The sequence below is a fragment of the Callorhinus ursinus genome, unplaced genomic scaffold, assembly GCF_003265705.2.
Source record: "Callorhinus ursinus isolate GAN/ISIS: 27379988/994484 unplaced genomic scaffold, GSC_fseal_2.0 scaffold65, whole genome shotgun sequence".
Taxonomy (NCBI): domain Eukaryota; kingdom Metazoa; phylum Chordata; class Mammalia; order Carnivora; family Otariidae; genus Callorhinus; species Callorhinus ursinus.
The window spans coordinates 5,170,957-5,189,283 of NW_027397127.1; the positions used below are offsets into that span (position 1 = coordinate 5,170,957).

At 42.3% G+C, this 18,327-nt stretch overlaps 1 protein-coding gene and 1 non-coding gene across 4 annotated transcripts in view; one reads left to right on the plus strand and one right to left on the minus strand.

The window, feature by feature from the left end:
- Positions 1–18,327, plus strand: part of ACSL4 (acyl-CoA synthetase long chain family member 4) — an 81,513-nt gene that overhangs the window by 36,517 nt on the left and 26,669 nt on the right. Inside the window, exons 3-9 of one of the 3 annotated variants that reach the window (XM_025853734.2) lie at positions 6,906–7,437; positions 7,685–7,862; positions 9,239–9,348; positions 9,464–9,602; positions 14,392–14,542; positions 14,697–14,820; positions 17,384–17,455. In XM_025853734.2, coding sequence (XP_025709519.1) covers positions 7,087–7,437; positions 7,685–7,862; positions 9,239–9,348; positions 9,464–9,602; positions 14,392–14,542; positions 14,697–14,820; positions 17,384–17,455 — 1,125 coding nt within the window. In that variant the 5' untranslated portion in view covers positions 6,906–7,086. The remainder of the gene's footprint in view (positions 1–6,905; positions 7,438–7,684; positions 7,863–9,238; positions 9,349–9,463; positions 9,603–14,391; positions 14,543–14,696; positions 14,821–17,383; positions 17,456–18,327) is intronic. The other 2 variants (XM_025853736.2, XM_025853737.2) reach the window with 2 other exon arrangements.
- Positions 11,209–11,281, minus strand: TRNAR-CCU (transfer RNA arginine (anticodon CCU)). The gene has a single exon. It is a non-coding gene; the product is annotated as a tRNA-Arg (tRNA).

Here is an 18,327-nt window from a genome sequence, read left to right on the forward strand (position 1 = left end):
GATCTCTATATGAAACAGTAACCATCCACAGGAACAGTGAACTGTTTCATGACCGAAGGTGATGGCCTGCTCTTTCCTGGAGGCCATACAAATGAATTTCTTGATTTCAAGGAAGCACAGCTTCAAGTTCATGTCCTCCTAATGGGTAGGGCGGCAGGTATCACTCCTCATACACGGACGACAGCATACCTTTGTGAGAGGCATGGGTGAAAAAGCACATAGTCCCAACTGTGTAGCCTTCATGCTTTTACAAGAGCAGTCTTTTACTTCTGTGCAACAGGCTGTTTTTCCAGTTTCATATTTTCTATTAAGCAGCTAAAAAGAGGTTCAAATTTATTGTAGGGATTCTAAGAGGATACCCTGTCCTAGAATGTCAACACGGATGAGTGATTTTTTTTTTTTTAAGATGACTAAGGTTGGTAGCTTTCAGGCTGTTGTACTTGGCATACATTTTTACTTTATTGTTCCAGAGCAATGCCACATCGTTCTTATTTCAGTCACCAGATTTATGGCACTGCTAATGCACAGAGGGACTGTTGTCACTGAGTGTTCAGCAGCAGACTGTAAACTGCCTCATGGAGCTTATGTTCTGATGAGGACATCAATAACAAATATGAAAAGGAAAGCATGTGTCGTATGGGTGATAGGTGCTAAGGAGAAAAACAGAGCGAGAAAAGGGACTGGTGGTATGGGGGGACCTTCTTAGGATGGCTGGAGAAAGTGATACTTGAGTAAAGACAAAAAGGATCTGGGAGAATAAGCTCTCCAGGGGTCTTAGAAGAACATTCCAGGCAGAGAGGAAAACATGTTCAAAGGGCCTGAAGTAGGATCATGCCTGGTGTGTTCCAGAGACCACAAGGGACAGGTTGAAGTAAAGCAGAATGAGCCAGAGGAAAGCATGGGAGATGAAGTCAGCAATGCAAGAGGGAGGGGAGAGATCCTCGTAGTCTCATACGGCAGAGTGAGAGCTAACTTCTGAGTGGGCTGTATGGGGATTCTTCAAACGGTTTTGGGCAGACGACTGACCTAATCTACCTTACATTTTAGCTGGAGCACTCTGGCTGCCGAGTTTAGACTCTGTTATAAAAGTGGGAGCAAGGAGATCAGACTGGCAATTGCATTTCTTTTTTTCTCTTTAAAGATTTTATTTATTTATTTGAGAGAGAGAGTGAGAGAGAGAGCACATGAGAGAGGGGAGGGTCAGAGGAAGAAGCAGACTCCCTGCTGAGCAGGGAGCCCAGTGCGGGACTCGATCCCGGGACTCCAGGATCATGACCTTAGCCGAAGGCAGTCGCTTAACCAACTGAGCCACCCAGGCGCCCAGCAATTGCATTTATTTTAGTGAGAGATGATAGTGGCTGAAACCAGGATGGTAGTGGTGGAGGTGGTAGGCAGTAGTTGAATTTGGTATGTGTTTTGTAAGTAGAGCTGGTAGGATTTACTGCTGCTGAGTTGGCTGTGGAGTGTGTGTGTGTGTGTGTGTGTGTGTGTGTGTGTGTGTGTGTATGAGAGAGAGAGAGAGAGAGAGAGGGAATCTCTAAGGTTTTTGGTCAGAGCAGCTGGAATTACTGAGCCGGGCAAGACTGGGTGGGATAGGTCTGTGGGAGGATGATCAGTGGCTCAGCTTTGACCATATTAAGTCTGAGGTACTTGACCGAAATGGACCTGTTGAGGAAAAAGTTGGGTCTACAAATCCGGTGTTTAAGGAAGACCTCCAGGCCGGGCGGGGAGAGTAATCAGCGTATATATGCCATCTAAAGCTGTGGGACTAAATGAGGTCACCATGGGAGTGAGTGTAGAGAAAGCCCAAAGGAGGTTCGGTGACTGAGGACTGTCGCAGTTAGACGTCAGGGGGATAAAGAAGTATCAAAGAAGACTGAGAAGGAACAGCTAGGGAAGTCCGAAGAAAACCGGAAGAAGTGCCCTCTCCTGGAAGCCAAGTGAAGAAGTTTCAGTCAGGAACAGAGGGGTCACCCAGGTCAAAGGCTGCTGATGAGTCAAGGGATGAGGGAGCCTTAACTGACCTGGGGATGTGAAGACATGGAGGTCGTTGGGGCCCTCCACCAGAGCAATTTGTCAAGTGGTAGGGGGTAAAAGCCTGAGTAGTAGGTTCAAGAGGAAAATAGGGGGAGAGAAGTGGGAGAGGAAGTGCATAGGCGTCTCTCAAGTCCTCTCAAGTCCCATGCCAAGAAATGGGGCTGTGGCCAGAGAACATTCAAGAGGCAAAGGTTTTTAAGGTGAGAGAAAGACTAGCCTGTTATGATGCTAATGGGCACGATTCGGTGGAGCAGGGCATGTTAATGGGGCGTGAGAGGGAAGAGTCAGTAGAGCGGCCCCGCCAGGGAGACACCGGGCCCAGGCGGAGACAGGGCCTTGGAGCCCTGGTGCCGGACTCAGCCCTGGCTGCGCGGCACTGGTCCACGGGCAGAGTCACGGGAGAGAAAAGAGCATGTGGCCGCAGACGCACGAAGGCGGGTAGGTGCAGTGGTGGGAGTGTGCGCAAGTTCTCTCCAGACTGTTGCAGTTGTCTCAGCGGAATGGTAAGCCAGCCCAACAGCCGAGAATGAGGACGGAGGAGGGGCAGGCGTCGGTGGGCTGGCCTGGAGAGCGAGGAGCAGGCAGGAAACCCAGGAGGGCAAGCCAGTGAGCGGAGCGGTCCGGCGCAGTGTGGTTTCTGCACAGCATTGAGGGCCTGCTGGAGGGAGCCGGCCTGGGCATGGGGCGAGGGGTTCGGCACAGTCCAGCTTTTCTCCAGCCAAATTCAGCTGCGTGGGTACAGGTGCACACTTCAGTGGAGAATTGGATTTAACCAGGTTGTCGTTTCGCCGAATAAGTACAACAAAGTGAAACGGGGCGAGACAGTTTATTCCAGGGACTGATGATTATTGTCCGTGGATTACAAGCTGGCTGTGGGGAAGGGTTCTGCCAACAGTGCCATGAAGTAGATAATGCAAGCAGCATTCCTGTTCTGTACACGATGCCACTGACCCAGAGCTCTTAAGTGGGAGGTCACTGGACTTGGTCAGGGTCCTGCTTAACAGCACATGTGAGGTTAGACCCGGATCTCCTACCGTAGTTTAACCCATTTACCACCCAGGAAATCAGACTTTCTCTTCCGTAGAGAACAGTTCATTTCCCCCTTAACACAATAGGCAAGTGTGTTAAGCAACTCAATCTTGAGTTGCTTAATCATCGTACACATGTGTCTCAGAGTAGAGCTGCATGCTCGGAAAGTTGGCTCTGAAAAAAATGGAATTTTCCCATTGACTTAGATCCCAAAAGTGGAGCAACACTTCACACGGAAAACATTAAAGCATCTGCTACACTACTTGCTGTTTCTCACATCCATCCTGCCCTGTTTTGCCTCCATCCATTCGCTCATCCATTTGTTCTCTCTGCTAGCACTGTCCTCATTTTCCAGTTGGTTTGTCTTCTGAAAACATACCATCCTTCATGCCTACCTCAACTGCTGTGTTTTTTGTGAAACCTTTCTGGATGGTTCTATGTCCTCCTTCCTCCATCTCTTTTTTTCCCCCCAAACTGGATGCAAATTCCCCCCTCCTTTGAATATGTTTAGCATTTTGTTCTTATGGGATATATTTTTTTTTAGTAATCTCTACACCCAACATGGGGCTCGAACTCAGGACCCCGAGACCAAGAGTCACATGTTCTTCCAGTCACTGAGCCAGGCAGGCACCCCTCTTATGGGATCTATTCTACATATTTGTGAACTGATCTCCCTGCCCTCTACCTTACATATGAACACATATGTACATGCATTTAAAAGACTGAGGGCATGCTTGACTCCTCTTTGTATCAAGTGCTCAAAACTTACACGTGGTGGGTGTCCTCATCTTTTTTTGAAATAAATTTATCAATAGGTGTGAGTGGCACCTTTGGCAAGGAAAGATTTTAAGATGACAGGCAAACCTGGGCAGAAGCTGGCCAGTGGGCTTGAAAGAGCACCGGACTTGGGGATGGGTGTCGGTTACAAGGTGCACTTGGCTACTCATTCGCCAACATCAGTGGATCAAACATTCAGCTGAACTGGGGGTTCCAAGAAGTCTGGTCAGGGGCTGTCAAGCCTCTCCCACCAAAGCAGCTCTGCTTTTGGCTTTTATCTCTAAATATATTTGTGTTTTCCATGTTCACGTAATATTTTATTCAAATGGATGACCCATGCCCCCCTCACCACCGCCAGAAAGAATTTCAAAATGCCTGGAGTAAATGATGTCTCTGATCTCTCCTCACCTGAATGTTCTTCTAGGCTTGCCTACTGTGTGTGTGTGTGTGTGTGTCTGTATTATGAGGATTAAGTAGAAGACATTTCCCTACCTCCAAGGCTTAAGGCAAATATGTGTAAAAGATTAAGTGTATATAACATGAATGACTAAAAATGTATAGTACAGTTAATCCAGTTAGATTATAAACCCTTCCAAAGCTGTCTTCTTTATATATCTTCAGCCCCAAGTCTGACAATTTCTCAATTGAAGCCAAGACTTTTTTTTTTTTTTTGACCTTCTGGTATTGTCTCTGAGAATTTATATATTGAAATAAATATAATTTTGTCTTGAGTTAATTTCCTTTTGGTATTCCTTTCTATTACCAGTAGGGAATTATTATTTTTTTAAATTATACACATAAGTAGGTTATCATCTGTGACTACCCTTTGAGATTGATAACAGAATATTACAGGATATTTGTTCTAAGAAAGAGGTGTTGGGTTTGATAGGGTTGAGAACTACTGGTCTCTGCTATATACTTAGGTGCTTAGATGTTTGGTAATATTGGTAATTTAATCAATCAAAATCAGTGGGAGACATTTCAAGTGATGTAGGAGGTTAGAAAAAGGAAGGATTATTGTGGATTTGGGTTGTCATGAAATGGATGATGGAAGAGAGGATTGTTAGAGGGGTTCTTACATACTGAAGACCAGACACCATGATAGACACTTGACGTACCTTATCTCGAAGAAATGAATGACCAGACTTGTCAGAGAGACCGAGGAAGCAATTTCTAGGTAGGGTAAATCACACAATTTAAAGTTGGAAGGACGTCAGGAAATCATCTAGGCCAGCAGTTCTTACTTCGGGGTTGGTGTCACCCTTAGAGGTTTGTGGATGGATTTCCAGGAACCCACGAACCCCCTAAAATTGTAGATACCATTTTGTGTAGCTTGGATTTATAGTTCTCCTTGGAACCTCTAAATGGGGTTCACCACCTCTAAGAAGTTAAGGGCTACTGATCTAGTCTGATCTTAAGCTCAGATCGGTTGTCTGGCTCAACCTTACCCAGCCAGTTAGTGACCGAGATGGGGACCGAGACCCAGGTCTTTCCACTTATAGTTTCTTGCTCACTTTACCCCACTCAGTTGAAGGACATAAACAAAAACCGAGGCTGGATTAAGCTACCACTTTATGGTAATTGGTGTAAAAACAGACAATGGTCCTCTGTTCGATAGTCTATTTCTACAAGAGTTGCAGAAGGACGGGGTTCAATCTGTCTCCTCCAAGTGCACTATTATTTTAATTTTTATAATTGAAATACGCTGCCACTCTCCAAAATAGCTTTCTTAGCTGAAGGAAGGCCAGCTCTCTGAGTGTTATCCCTGAGGCTGTAGCTCCAGTTCCTCTCCAGTTGGCACTGTTTTCCTGACCTGCCACGGCTCTCAGTTTTGGGCCTAATCAATTCAAAATCACTTTGTTCTGTCAGACCCTGTACTCCCCTCGCCTCTCTAGCCAGCATGCAATCACTCTGTGCCCCAGTCAGGCTAGTGTCCTTATTATGGGCACTCCCTACTCCCCCAAAGCCCTTTCACCCCTATCTCTGTGTCTCTCCATGTGGCTTCTCTGCCCGGAATGCTCTCCATTCTTTTCCTCCTTTGCCGGGTCCAGTTTAAGTCTCATGTCCACAGAGCCTCCCTTACCTACTGGTGGCCATTTCACATTCCCTCTGGACGCCTGTTGCATTTATTTTTTGTACCGCACGCCACAGCTCTTGGCTCTTCCCACGAGGCTTTTCACTGGAAAAGCTTCGGTGGCGGGCACTTTGGGAGTGGGGTTCCGGGAAGTCCGGGAGGTGTGCTCTGGATACCCCCCGTCTCCCTAATTCAGCCAGAGCAGTTCCACCTCAGTTGCATATGTAGGAAGTCTGCATGAGTTTTTATTTGAAGAAGCGGTTTAGCTGCCCCTCTACCCCCCCCCCCCAAAAAAAGTTTGAAAGACAGTGGATCTGACTCATGTGCTGACTGCCTCATGAGTGTTAAGTGGTAATGGGCAAGGGCCAGGACTGGACTGACACTAGTTGAGACCTGCTACTACTATTCCCGGGCACCGGGTGCGATTTTGAGCACAAAATGAACACAGGAAATGACTTTACAATTGTATTGCTCAACAGTTTTTGGGATAGGAGATCATGAACAGTGTTACCTCAGAAATAGTATTTCTGGGTTGATCGTTGAGAAATAAACCTACATTTGTGGATTTCTCCCATTTTGGATATAAAACCTAATCCTATTTAAAACTACCTGTTTTACATTTACGTATTTAGGAGAAACCTCACTATTGGCATTCCCAAAGTTCAACTGATCTTCAATATCACATCCGTACATTCGTGTAAGCATTAAAGTAGTGTCACTCAACTGACTTGCAGAGTGATGTTCAGAGGAGAGTATACCTAAACACCTAGACATAATTAAATTCAGAAGTTTATGGCAATGCTTAAAAATGGAAAATGCCAGTCTTTCAGACCAGTTATTTCAGCTTTCTGTATCAGATCAATTATATAAACTACTGAAGACCTGAGTATTTAAATCAGTGTTGCTATCAACTTGTTAATACTCTTGTTTTTTTTGTTTTTGTTTTTTTTTTCCCTGCTCTCTGCTGGCTCATTGTCTTCACCTACAGGTGTCCTTTATTGTCGGCTTCCAAAGATTACTAACTTCTATCTGTACCATTAAACTTGAACTGCCTTGGCTATACTGCTACTCTTAATTGCTGCTTCCATTATTGCCTTCTTCAGCAAAACAAGGCTTTCTGCAGCCAAAGAATAACAAGAAATACACACCACTGTAGGAGCCTTGCCACTATGAAACTTAGGCTAAACGTGCTCACCATTATTTTGCTGCCTGTCCACTTGTTAATAACAGTATACAGTGCCCTTATATTTATTCCATGGTATTTTCTTACCAACGCCAAGAAGAAAAACGCTATGGCAAAGAGAATAAAAGCTAAGCCCACTTCAGACAAACCCGGAAGTCCATATCGCTCTGTCACGCACTTCGACTCGCTAGCTGTCATAGACATCCCCGGAGCCAACACTCTGGATAAGTTATTTGATCATGCCGTGTCCAAGTTTGGGAAGAAAGACAGCCTTGGGACCAGAGAAATCCTAAGTGAAGAAAACGAAATGCAGCCAAATGGAAAGGTTTTTAAGAAGGTACAGCATTCTCGCGCCTTTTAATTTTTCTTTTAAGGGGAAGGTACGCATCCCTTGATCATAGATCAAATGCGTTTTAAATATGCTGCCATTCCACTTAAATGTTCTGTGTAACCAATTCTCAGAAGGTGCTCACAGCTTCTGTATATTCACTTAAAGGCAGTTTTAGAGTTCTATACTTGGAATAGTATTTTAACTGCTTATTTGAATAAATATACTAATATTAGAGAATGTCTCCCTTTAACAGTTAATTCTTGGGAATTATAAATGGATGAGCTATCTCGAAGTGAACCACAGAGTGAATAATTTTGGTAGTGGACTCACCGCACTGGGACTGAAACCAAAGAACACTGTTGCCATTTTCTGCGAGACCAGGGCCGAATGGATGATTGCGGCCCAGACCTGCTTTAAGTACAATTTCCCTCGTAAGTGCCTTGTGTTTTTGGAGGGGGAGAGAAGGGGTTTTAGTAACATGTGAAATTGTTCTGTGATGCTGTTGTTTTCATGGTAGGTGTCCCTTAGCCATTTTTCTGCATGAGTTCTATCCGTACAACAGTACGTACTGTAGTTAAAAGATCTCTGATCATTCCTGTTAAAGAAAGTAATTTCTAAGCACCAGTATGGGAATTGGCAGCTTAATGGATAGAATTTAGAGTTTTACGTTTCAGTTGGAAGTGAATTATACGTGAAAGGTTTGGGGCTTGGGGGTGTTTTTTAGGGCATGACATACAAAGTAATGATTAAAACAAACAAACCAAAAAAAAAACGATCATTGCTTAGGATCATTCTAGTTTATTGCTTCACTTCGAGGCCTTTTCTTTGACCTCTTCCATTTTACATGTGGAATGAGCACATAACAACTTGAACTGACATTAGATATGTTGGCCAGAAAGTAAAGTATAGGGTATATTTCTGATTCATAAGCATTTGTTTTTGCCGTTGTGCATGAAATTGTTTTTAAAAATTTAAAGTCCAGAACAATGCCTACCACATACTGGGCACTCACTTATTTACTGAATTAAGAACACTACAAGTGTAGTATAGTAATCAAGAATTTGTATCTCAAACAAACAAAATGAATATGAAATGATCCCCTATGTACCCATCACCCAGCTTCAACAATCAACAGCTTGTGAAAAGTCTCTGTTCTTAACTATGTTGCTGTTTGGGTTACCAACCTAGAGCTGAATTTCCAATCTGATTAAAGTTCAGCAAATGCCCCTTGATTCTAACTGATCTTGGTTTCAGCTTATGTTTCCTTTGTCTGGCAGCTCCTCAAGAGTAGATCTCCTTGGCCCACCCATTTAAGGCTTGGAGGTCACCAATCAGCTTGGACATTGGACCCACTAAAAAAACTCCCTAGAAGGAGTGAGGACATGATTCTATCTTGAGATCCTCAATCTGAAGATTCTCAAGGACTTATTCATTCTTGGTGCTATGACCAATGAAAGAGCGTATCACAGGGTAGTTCTAGGTGGGCTAGCTCTGACTTAAATTAAGAGTTCAGCCAGAAGCTTATTGGCCTTGAGAATCTCGATTGACTAATTTTTGAACAATTATGCACTTCCAGTATTCCTGGGTTTCCTCAGGTTTAGGATGTTAGAATCCTGAGAATTTGTAAGGAACATTTGGGGCTACCGGGAAGTTTCAGGCAACATTTAAAGGTAATAGCAGAGATTTTGAAATCAAACGACATTATAAAATGCTTTGCATCCATGAGTGTACCCGTCACAAAAGGCTAACTTAATATATCTCATAAATGTTTATCATTTAACATATGTGTTTATTTTTTATTATGTAGTTGTGACTTTATATGCCACGCTTGGCAAAGAAGCTGTAGTTCATGGGTTAAATGAATCTGAGGCTACCTACCTGATTACTAGTGTTGAACTTCTGGAAAGTAAACTTAAGGTAAATCAGAATTTTTCTTTGAATTCATGGTAGTGTTCTCTGACAAGAGAATGTCCAATGATAGAGTTCATTACAGGCCCACATGTAATAGCTGGATCTTTTTTCTGCTCAACAGACTGCATTGTCAGATATCAGTTGTGTTAAACATATCATTTATGTGGACAATAAGACTATCAATAAAGCAGAATACCCCGAAGGATTTGAGATTCACAGCATGCAATCAGTAGAAGAATTGGGATCCAAGCCAGAAAACAGTAAGTAAAGCAGTGGAAACAAAATTTATTCATCTATTTAAGGTTTATTTCAGTAGGTTAGGAAAAGAAGTAATGCAAATGAAAACCGTAAAATTCTTTGATGTAAAAAAAATTTTTAATGTTTAAACTATCAAGACCATATATGATTGATTTTTCTCTCCTTTTCTCCTCAAAGGTAACCACTGTTTTAAAATTTACTAAATAGTTAATGTATTCAATGGTTCAGGCTTATGGTAGTCTGAACTTTTTTCAAGTAACCTGTTGTAACTTTCCTACCTGGACCCCAGGTAAAGAGAAGATCTCAGGCCTTCCATTCAGTAACCTTTTTTTTTTTTTTTTTTTTTTAATGCTTAATGCTGTCTCAGAGGATTTTAATGATGTCTCAGAGGATGCAGAACGCTGTTGGCCAAGCTCATGCTCCGATTTATTCTACCACTGAGGTGGTTTTTGGTATTTCATTTGAAACCAGTAGATGCGCCTTGTGGCAAAATGTCAGTTGGCCATCAGGACAGAGGGTTGAGGAAATTAAAGACTCCATTTCAATGATTTCTTTCTTCCCGTCTAAGGTGAAGATCACGATAGTCTACTAGATGAGGAAAGGGTTCACTTTGGTAGGAGAAAACGTTGCTTGAACCCCTGTTCAGCTTCTGAGTGTTTGCCCATTAGGGACTGAACACATTTGCACTGAGCAAGATTGACTGTACAGTGCTTTACCCAGTGTGGAGAACGGCACAGAGTCTGAGCTTTCATGCCACTTGGAAGCAAACAAGTGAGCCAGCCACAGCTTCTTGGAGGCCTGAGACTCCTGGGTCAGAGGTGAAGGACAGTTTTTTTATTCATGGCGAAAGCAGTAGCCAGGCAGTCAGCATCTGTGTTGCTTCCCCGCGCTCCGGTTTCCACAGGGCAGTGGGAAGAGGGTTGGGATGATACCTGTACCCGCAGCGAGTCATGTTACATGAGAGCGGCCGTGAGATGAGGGAGCCCAAAGCTCGTAGGGAGGGTAGTATGACTGCCCTTTGCCCTGGAGAGAGAGAGAGAGAGATTATTTCTATTGTACTGGACAGGAAGCACATTTACTCTTTTGCTCTGGAGGTAGATGCTATCTCCACCTTCCAAGGTTGTTTAGAACCCGGTCACTGCCTCTGTTCACAAGATTGTGCAGAAAGAAACTCAAGAGACCCATGGAGAATTGTCTCTCAACACCAGACAGACACTGCAAGATTGAGGTCACCTGGGAGGTCCTTATCAGTAGTGATCTGTTGCCAATTCTGTTGATTCGCCAAAGGATTTTGGTATGAAACTATGGGGGTATTAGTCCTCATAATTTTGTGTAAGCAAGAACCGGATAGACCACATAGCCCGCCTAGTTCCATTTATCTCTACAGTAGTGAGACACATGTATTTTTTGATGATACTTTACCTTAGTTGATAGTTATGATAACAAGTGAAGCGTCCCATTTTGTCCTTGGACTGAGAAGAGCTTAACATATCTACTGCTGGCTGCTTCCATTAATCATCAGAGAAAGGATGCAGTTCTTATTTGCTTCATTCTATAAACTGGCAGTAGATATCTTTGTTTAAGTTGTATTTATTTAAGTCACTTCTGCACCCAGCATGGGGCTTGAACTCATGACCCTGAGATCAGGAGTCACATGCTCTTCCAACTGAGCCAGCCAGGCGCCCCGACAGTAGCTATCTTTAAGGAGCATTAGCATGACGCAATTTAAGTATAACTTTATCTTTGGTTATTTCAGTGGTAAATCACACTGCTTAAATTTTTAATTTTAACTGGTCTGTAAAAATACAATTCATTTTTGTAAACTGATTTTTAAAAAATAAAGTTTATTTTGTAGAGCACTTTTAGGTTCCTAGCAAAATTGGGGGGAAGGTACAGAGGTTTCCCATACACTCCCTGCCTCTACAATGCATAGGCTCCTCCATTTACCAACATCCCCCACCAGAGTGGTACATTTGTTTCAGTTGATGGATCTACTCTGACATCTCATTATCATCCAAAGCCCATAGTTTACATTAGGGTTGACTCTTGGGGTTGTACATTCTGTGGGTTTGGACACATGTATAATCATTACATCACCATTATAGTACCTCCACTACAGTCTCCCCATCGTAGTGGTACCATTGTAGTACCATAAAGAATATAAACTGATTTTTAAAAAATCCACCCATCTTATGAAACATTTATTTAATTCTGGTAATATATCTGTGTATTCTGGAATGGAAAGGAGGTTACTAGGTCACCACAGTACCCCACCTTGAAAATAGAAGCCTCAGTATGCTGTTTAAAATTAGCATGTTAGAATTGTAGAGTGGAAGAAGTCACTGACAGATCAGGTCAACAACAGCAACGGAACCCAAGGAAACTGAGGGAGATGATGGAGCGAGGTCTGTTATCCTGATCGTGGCAGTGGTATCACAGGTGTATGCATATGTTCAAATCACCAAATTGTATATATTAAATATGTGCAGTTCTTTGTATATCAATTATACCTTGGTAAAGCTATTTTACTTTATTTTTTTATTTTTTATTTAAAAAAAAAACCATAGGAACGGTTTAGATAAACATTATCTCTTCTATGTAACACTTGTTAGTCCAGAGTAGATAAATTAACAGAAAAACAAATTTATGTCACATTAAAGTTTTAAAATATTGATATATATAGTGTTTGCTTAGAGTGTGCATCTAGGCACTTAATAAATGGGGAGTTTTGATTTCACTCAACTGTTTGTTAGTATTGTGGAGTGACAAAAAAGTAATGTTGTTAATAACAATTCTCTTTACTGGTAGGCTAGAAGATACTTTCCAAGTAACAATATTTACAGTTTTTCTAATTTGCTTCCTATAACCTGTAACATACCAGTTAAAATAAAAAATTTAAGCAGTGTGATTTACCGCTGAAATAACCAAAGATAAAGTTATACTTAAATTGGGTCATGCTAATGCTCCTTAAAGATAGCTACTGTTGGGGTGCCTGGCTGGCTCAGTTGGAAGAGCATGTGACTCTTGATCTCAGGGTCATGAGTTCGAGTGCCACTGTTCTAATTATATTTATTGAAATGTAATGTGTTGTCTATTTAACCTAAACTTTTTAAGCTCGTGTGTTATGTCTTTTTATTTCATTTTTCCATGAATGCATTTTTATTGTATTTTCCACAAGTGTCCATCCATAAATTATTAGGTGGGGAGAAAATGTCCTCACCACACATAGTTTGAAAAGCACGACTGTAGCGCAGAGGTTGGTAAATTATAGCCTGCTGTCTGTTTCTGTAAATACAGTTGGACTGGAACACCATCACAATTGTTTAACAAACGTCTATGGCTGAGTAGTTTTGGCAGAGACTGTATGGCCCTCAAAGCCTAAAATATTTACTGTCTGGTCCTTTGCAAAAAGAGTCTGCTGACCCCTGCTCAAGATGGCTGCATCTAATCTGTCAGGAAGACCTCTCTATTTTCTGCTCCCAGTCATTCAGTAAGCAAAGATAGCTCTGGAGCTCAGGACCCTTAAGATGATTAAACAGCCCCCCCTTCAGACAGAGGGCTAGAAGAAGTGAAGTTTAGATACTATCTAGATAATACCTTTGATAGGGAATGGAGAGCTTATAAACCCCTCCACATGGTCTCTCTCAGTATCTGGAAATTCCTGTCTAATTTTGATTCCACAGAATCAAAGTATGATCCAATCCAGATAGGGCAATAAGCACTAAATCTGGAAGACCCAAAAGGGTCCCGAAGCCAGACACATGACAAGTGTTCTGACTACAGGAGTAAGTGAGCAAGTGAGTCAGAGAGAAGGGACCTCTTACGCCATTATTTTTATCTAACTGCACATTCAGTACTTTGAAAAAAAATGATTTCCTGTACAGATCGCAAGAAGCAATGATAAAAACAGTGGAAAGGGTAATTTTGGTGGTGTTCTTTGGATTTTACTTGCTGCTTGGAATCTAATCTTAAAATAGCCTGTTAAATGTATAATGGTTATCTAATTCAGTTTCCATGGTTCAGTTATGGTAAAATAAAATTATTTTTATAAAAAGTTAAGAAAAAGATCAAGTCCAGTGGTTTCCAATCAGGGGTGTGTATGAATGTCACCTGTGGAGCCTTTGCTCCATCCCAGACACAGAATGTTCCGAGCTAGGGACCAGAGATAGAGATGGTATTTTGTTTAATAAGTTTCACAGGTGATTCTCATGCCCACCAGCTGTTAAGAACCACAGTCAGGTCCAACCATCTCATTTTAAAAAGATGAGAAGACTGAAGCCTGAGGAGTTTGCATACAATACTCTGTCCTTTCAATTCTCCACAGTCCTGGATAGCTTTCCGCAACACTGGAAAGGCAGGTGTAGACAGGGATTAGGGTGAGCATCCAGAAAATGGGCCAAATCGAGTTTGAAATTCTCACTACAGGTAACCAGAATTTGATCGCCGTTTTTGTGTTGATTATCAGTAAAGAGTATTTGTTTTACGTAGTTTATCACTATGCAAAAATCTAAAAATCTTGGGGCGCCTGGGTGGCTCAGTCATTAAGCGTCTGCCTTCGGCTCAGGTCATGATCCCGGGGTCCTGGGTTCGAGCCCCGCATCGGGCTCCCTGCTCAGCGGGAAGCCTGCTTCTCCCTCTTCCACTCCCCCTGCTTGTGTTCCCTCTCTCACTGTCTCTCTCTCTCTGTCAAATAAATAAAATCTTTTAAAAAAAAATCTAAAAATCTTCATCTTTGTGTAGCAATTTTACTTTTAAACTGAAGAAAATGCCGTGCTTTTTTCTTTCATTTAGTGAGCATCCCTCCAAATAGACCGACCCCTTCGGACATGGCTATTGTCATGTATACCAGTGGTTCTACTGGCCGACCTAAGGGAGTGATGATGCACCATAGCAATTTGATAGCCGGAATGACAGGCCAGTGTGAGAGAATTCCTGGACTGGGGTAAGAGAGAGTTATTCCACTTTCTCCTTAGAAATCAGATCCCATGTTTGGCCTTCTGTAAACTCAATCTATATTAAAATGACAAGGCTATTGATGTTCCTAATTACCGCACCTTTTTAAGAATGGCTAAAATGTTTCTCTCATTTTGTTTTAGACCAAAGGACACATACATTGGCTACTTGCCTTTGGCTCATGTACTAGAATTGACAGCAGAGATCTCTTGCTTTACCTATGGCTGTAGGATTGGATATTCTTCTCCACTGACACTCTCTGACCAGGTGACAAGTTTTTCACTATATTGGCGTGATCATATTAAGTTGCATTGTTTGGCTGAAAACATTTTGCTGAAACTTGAGATATTTTAATTCTGTGAAAGCTTTCTCCTTGACTTCAAAAAGAGTTTCCATGAGCAAATACGTAGTTGTGGAAAAGAATCTTGTGGATTTTTTAGCATTGCTTCATCTACATCTTTTTAAACAATTTTGAAACTAACAGTGCATCTTGTCTTTATTCGATTTTGATTCTGGATATAGCTAGGACAGAGAATATAAAGGCTCTGAGCCTTTTGGACGCATTATCCATCACAGTGGTAGGTTTTGGGGAGGAGATGTGGTGGTAGGATTGGAGCCCAGTTTTACGCTGAGTTTTCTCTAGCACTGTGCTGTCGACTGCAGTAGTCCCTAGCCACATACTGAAGTAGAGATAATTAAAATTAGATGAGAAAAATTTCATTTCTCAGTTGCTGTAGCCACATTTCAAGGTCTCAGTAGCTGCATGTCACTGGTGGCTACCCTGTTGGACAGCACAGGTACCAAACATTTCCATCATCGTGGCAAGTTCTATTGCCTATCCAAAGGCAGGCCTCAGCTTTGTGCCCTGAGTCCAGGTTCTCCCTTCTCCCTGCTGTAGGAAGGCCAACAATGGTTAGAGCTAACTCATGTACTTAAAGCCCATTTGAGATTACACATCCAATACCCTACTGATAAATGAGACTTGATCTAGTCAAGTTAAAACAGACCTGTGAATAAGCCTGGGGCTTGGATCGTAAAACAAAATTTTTAGAAAACTTTGTAATGGTAAAAAAAAGAAAAAAAGAAAAATCTGTGATGATTACATTTCAGTGCACTGTAGTGGGTTTTTCTTATGTTTAGAAATGTTTTCAAAATGTGAAAAACATTTCAATAGGCTTTGAGTGTAATTCCCACCCCCACCCCCACCCCGAGAAGTTCAGAAGTCAAGGACTAGCAACCCTTGTTTTCACTGCCTTTCTGAAAACAGTCACCTCTGTGTAGGGAAGGGGGCAGATGGAGTGAATGCCTCACCTACCTTTTTAATGAACTTTACAAGGAAGAGCCTAAATCTTACCAGGGATCTAAAACCCAGGAATCTCCCTCACATTGGAGATCCGAGAAAGGGGGAAGATTAGAGGCACCGCACGTGAAGCCAGCAGAGAATTGTGATGTCCTAACAAGGGTTCTTGTAATTGTAATAAGACAAGAGAAATGATACCATTACTGAGAGTAATAAAAGTGAGGAAGGGCTCCTTGTGGCTACTGCTACCCTGGAACAGCTCTCCAGAACAAGTGGTCAGCACCACATGGAGGGCAGCTCTTTCTCGAAGGACGTAAGAGCCCATCTTTCTCTCTACAGAGCAGCCCTCCCGTGTGTGGTGCGCATGTGCGGGGGTAGGTTTCCACTTGCAAATGTACACGCACTTGCACATACATAAAACAAGTAGTTATTTTATTTTCTTTATCCATCTTAAAGAAAAGGAGGATAAAAGCAATTGAGTTCTACCAGCAGAACCTTCTGTATGACGAGGCTGTGCTACCTGGCAGATCACACTGTTTCTTAAGAGCTGGTTTTCTTCCCACCTGTGTCGGCACAACTAACACAGCCTACATCTAAACTTACAGACTAATGAACTGCATTGTAGCAGGTTCTTATTTTCACTTTTTATTTTTAAATTTTGTTTATTTTTTTAGAGAGGGGGGAACAGAGGGGGAAGAAGAGAGAGAATCTTAAGCAGGCTCCACACCCAGCACGTGAGCCTGACGTGGGGCTCTATCTCACAACCCTAAGACCATGACCTGAGCTGAAATCAGGAGTCGGACGCTTAACCAACAGAGCCACTCAGGCGCCCCAGCAGATTCTTATTTTCATTTCCCTTTTTCAGTGGGCTCCTTTATCATTGTTTCTGCGTGCTGATTTGACATTTGAAATCCCAAACAGTTATTTATGTGTGTGAGAAGTAAAAGAAAAGAAAACGAAAGAAAGTAGTACGTACACATTGACATATGTATGTGCATATCCCCACATAGTGGTAGTGTCTTCAGTATCTTGTCAACGAAAATGTTATCAAATGAATATTTTTGTATGATGTTAATTGACAGCAGTGACTTTGAGAGGTGGCTTTACCATTTGGCTCATCAAAGAAAGTTAAAAGTATCTTCAACTTTGTTTTAGCGCTCCATCTACCTTAGTTGCGGGCTTCTGTTTTTCCCTTTTTTTCCCTAATGGATGTTTTGTGCTGTGGTCGATATGTCATAAATAGGAATGCTCCATTTACCAAAATATCCCGTTCTCCTTCATTCTGAATCAGCATTTCTCCTCTAAAGAAGGCTGAAATGTGCTTGAAGAAATAATCTATGGACTAAAGCACTAAAACATTTACACTTTAGACTTTTGTAGGTTTTGATGGTTCTAACCGATAACTCCCAGAGCAGTAGAAGATCAAATTCCATGTGTAAATTTCTGTCACTGTCATCCTTGATATTCGAATTACAGCATTTTTTGTGAAGGTTGGTTTTCCTGATCCTGTTTACTTTGTCTTTGCTGTAGTCCAGCAAAATTAAAAAAGGAAGCAAAGGAGACTGCACTGTACTGAAGCCTACACTCATGGCGGCTGTTCCGGTGAGTACAGAACGTAAATGTCCTTCGCTGCTAGCACTTGGGCTTTTTTTTTCCCACGATTTTATTTATTTATTTGAGAGAGAGAATGAGATAGAGAGAGCATGAGAGGGGGGAGGGTCAGAGGGAGAAGCAGGCTCCCCGCCGAGCAGGGAGCCCGATGCGGGATTCGATCCCGGGACTCCAGGATCATGACCTGAGCCGAAGGCAGACGCTTAACCAGCTGAGCCACCCAGGCGCCCTTGCACTTGGACTTTTTAAACGGTAATACCCTTAGGGATTTGTGTACGGTTTTAAATTTTAATTTTACTGTGTTGAAATTATGGCAGAAGTGTTCATTAGAAGTTTCGGTAAGTATTGGGGAGGATGGGATGGCAAGCTTCTGCAGCGTATGCCTGCTAGTGTTGCCGATACTTGAAAATGAGGGGCTGAAAATGACCTGAGTTCAGATCACCTTGTATGAGAATCGGTCATAATGTTTCAAAGGTAGAAGGTTATCCTACAGACTGTTTTTGTTTCATCACAAATTTAAGAAAAACAAAAACTAAAACTGAGGGAACATAGGCCATCCCAGAGAGCTGAAGCAGCATATCCAAGGTATGGAACTGAGTCTCGGATCCGAGCCTCCCGACCCTTATGGTGGGTGACCAGGAAAACTGGCACTGGAGAGAGCTTCCAAAGAGAAAAGATGACTTTTAGATATTTAAAATCCTTATGTGAAATAGTGCCTTTTACGAAAAGGAAGGCATTACAGTTTTTTGGCCTTTTTTTTTTTTTTTAAAGATTTTATTTATTAGAGAGGAGAGAGAGAGCACAAGCGCGGGGGGTGGGTGGGGGGGGAGGAGCAGAGGGAGAGGGAGAAGCAGACCCCCCAC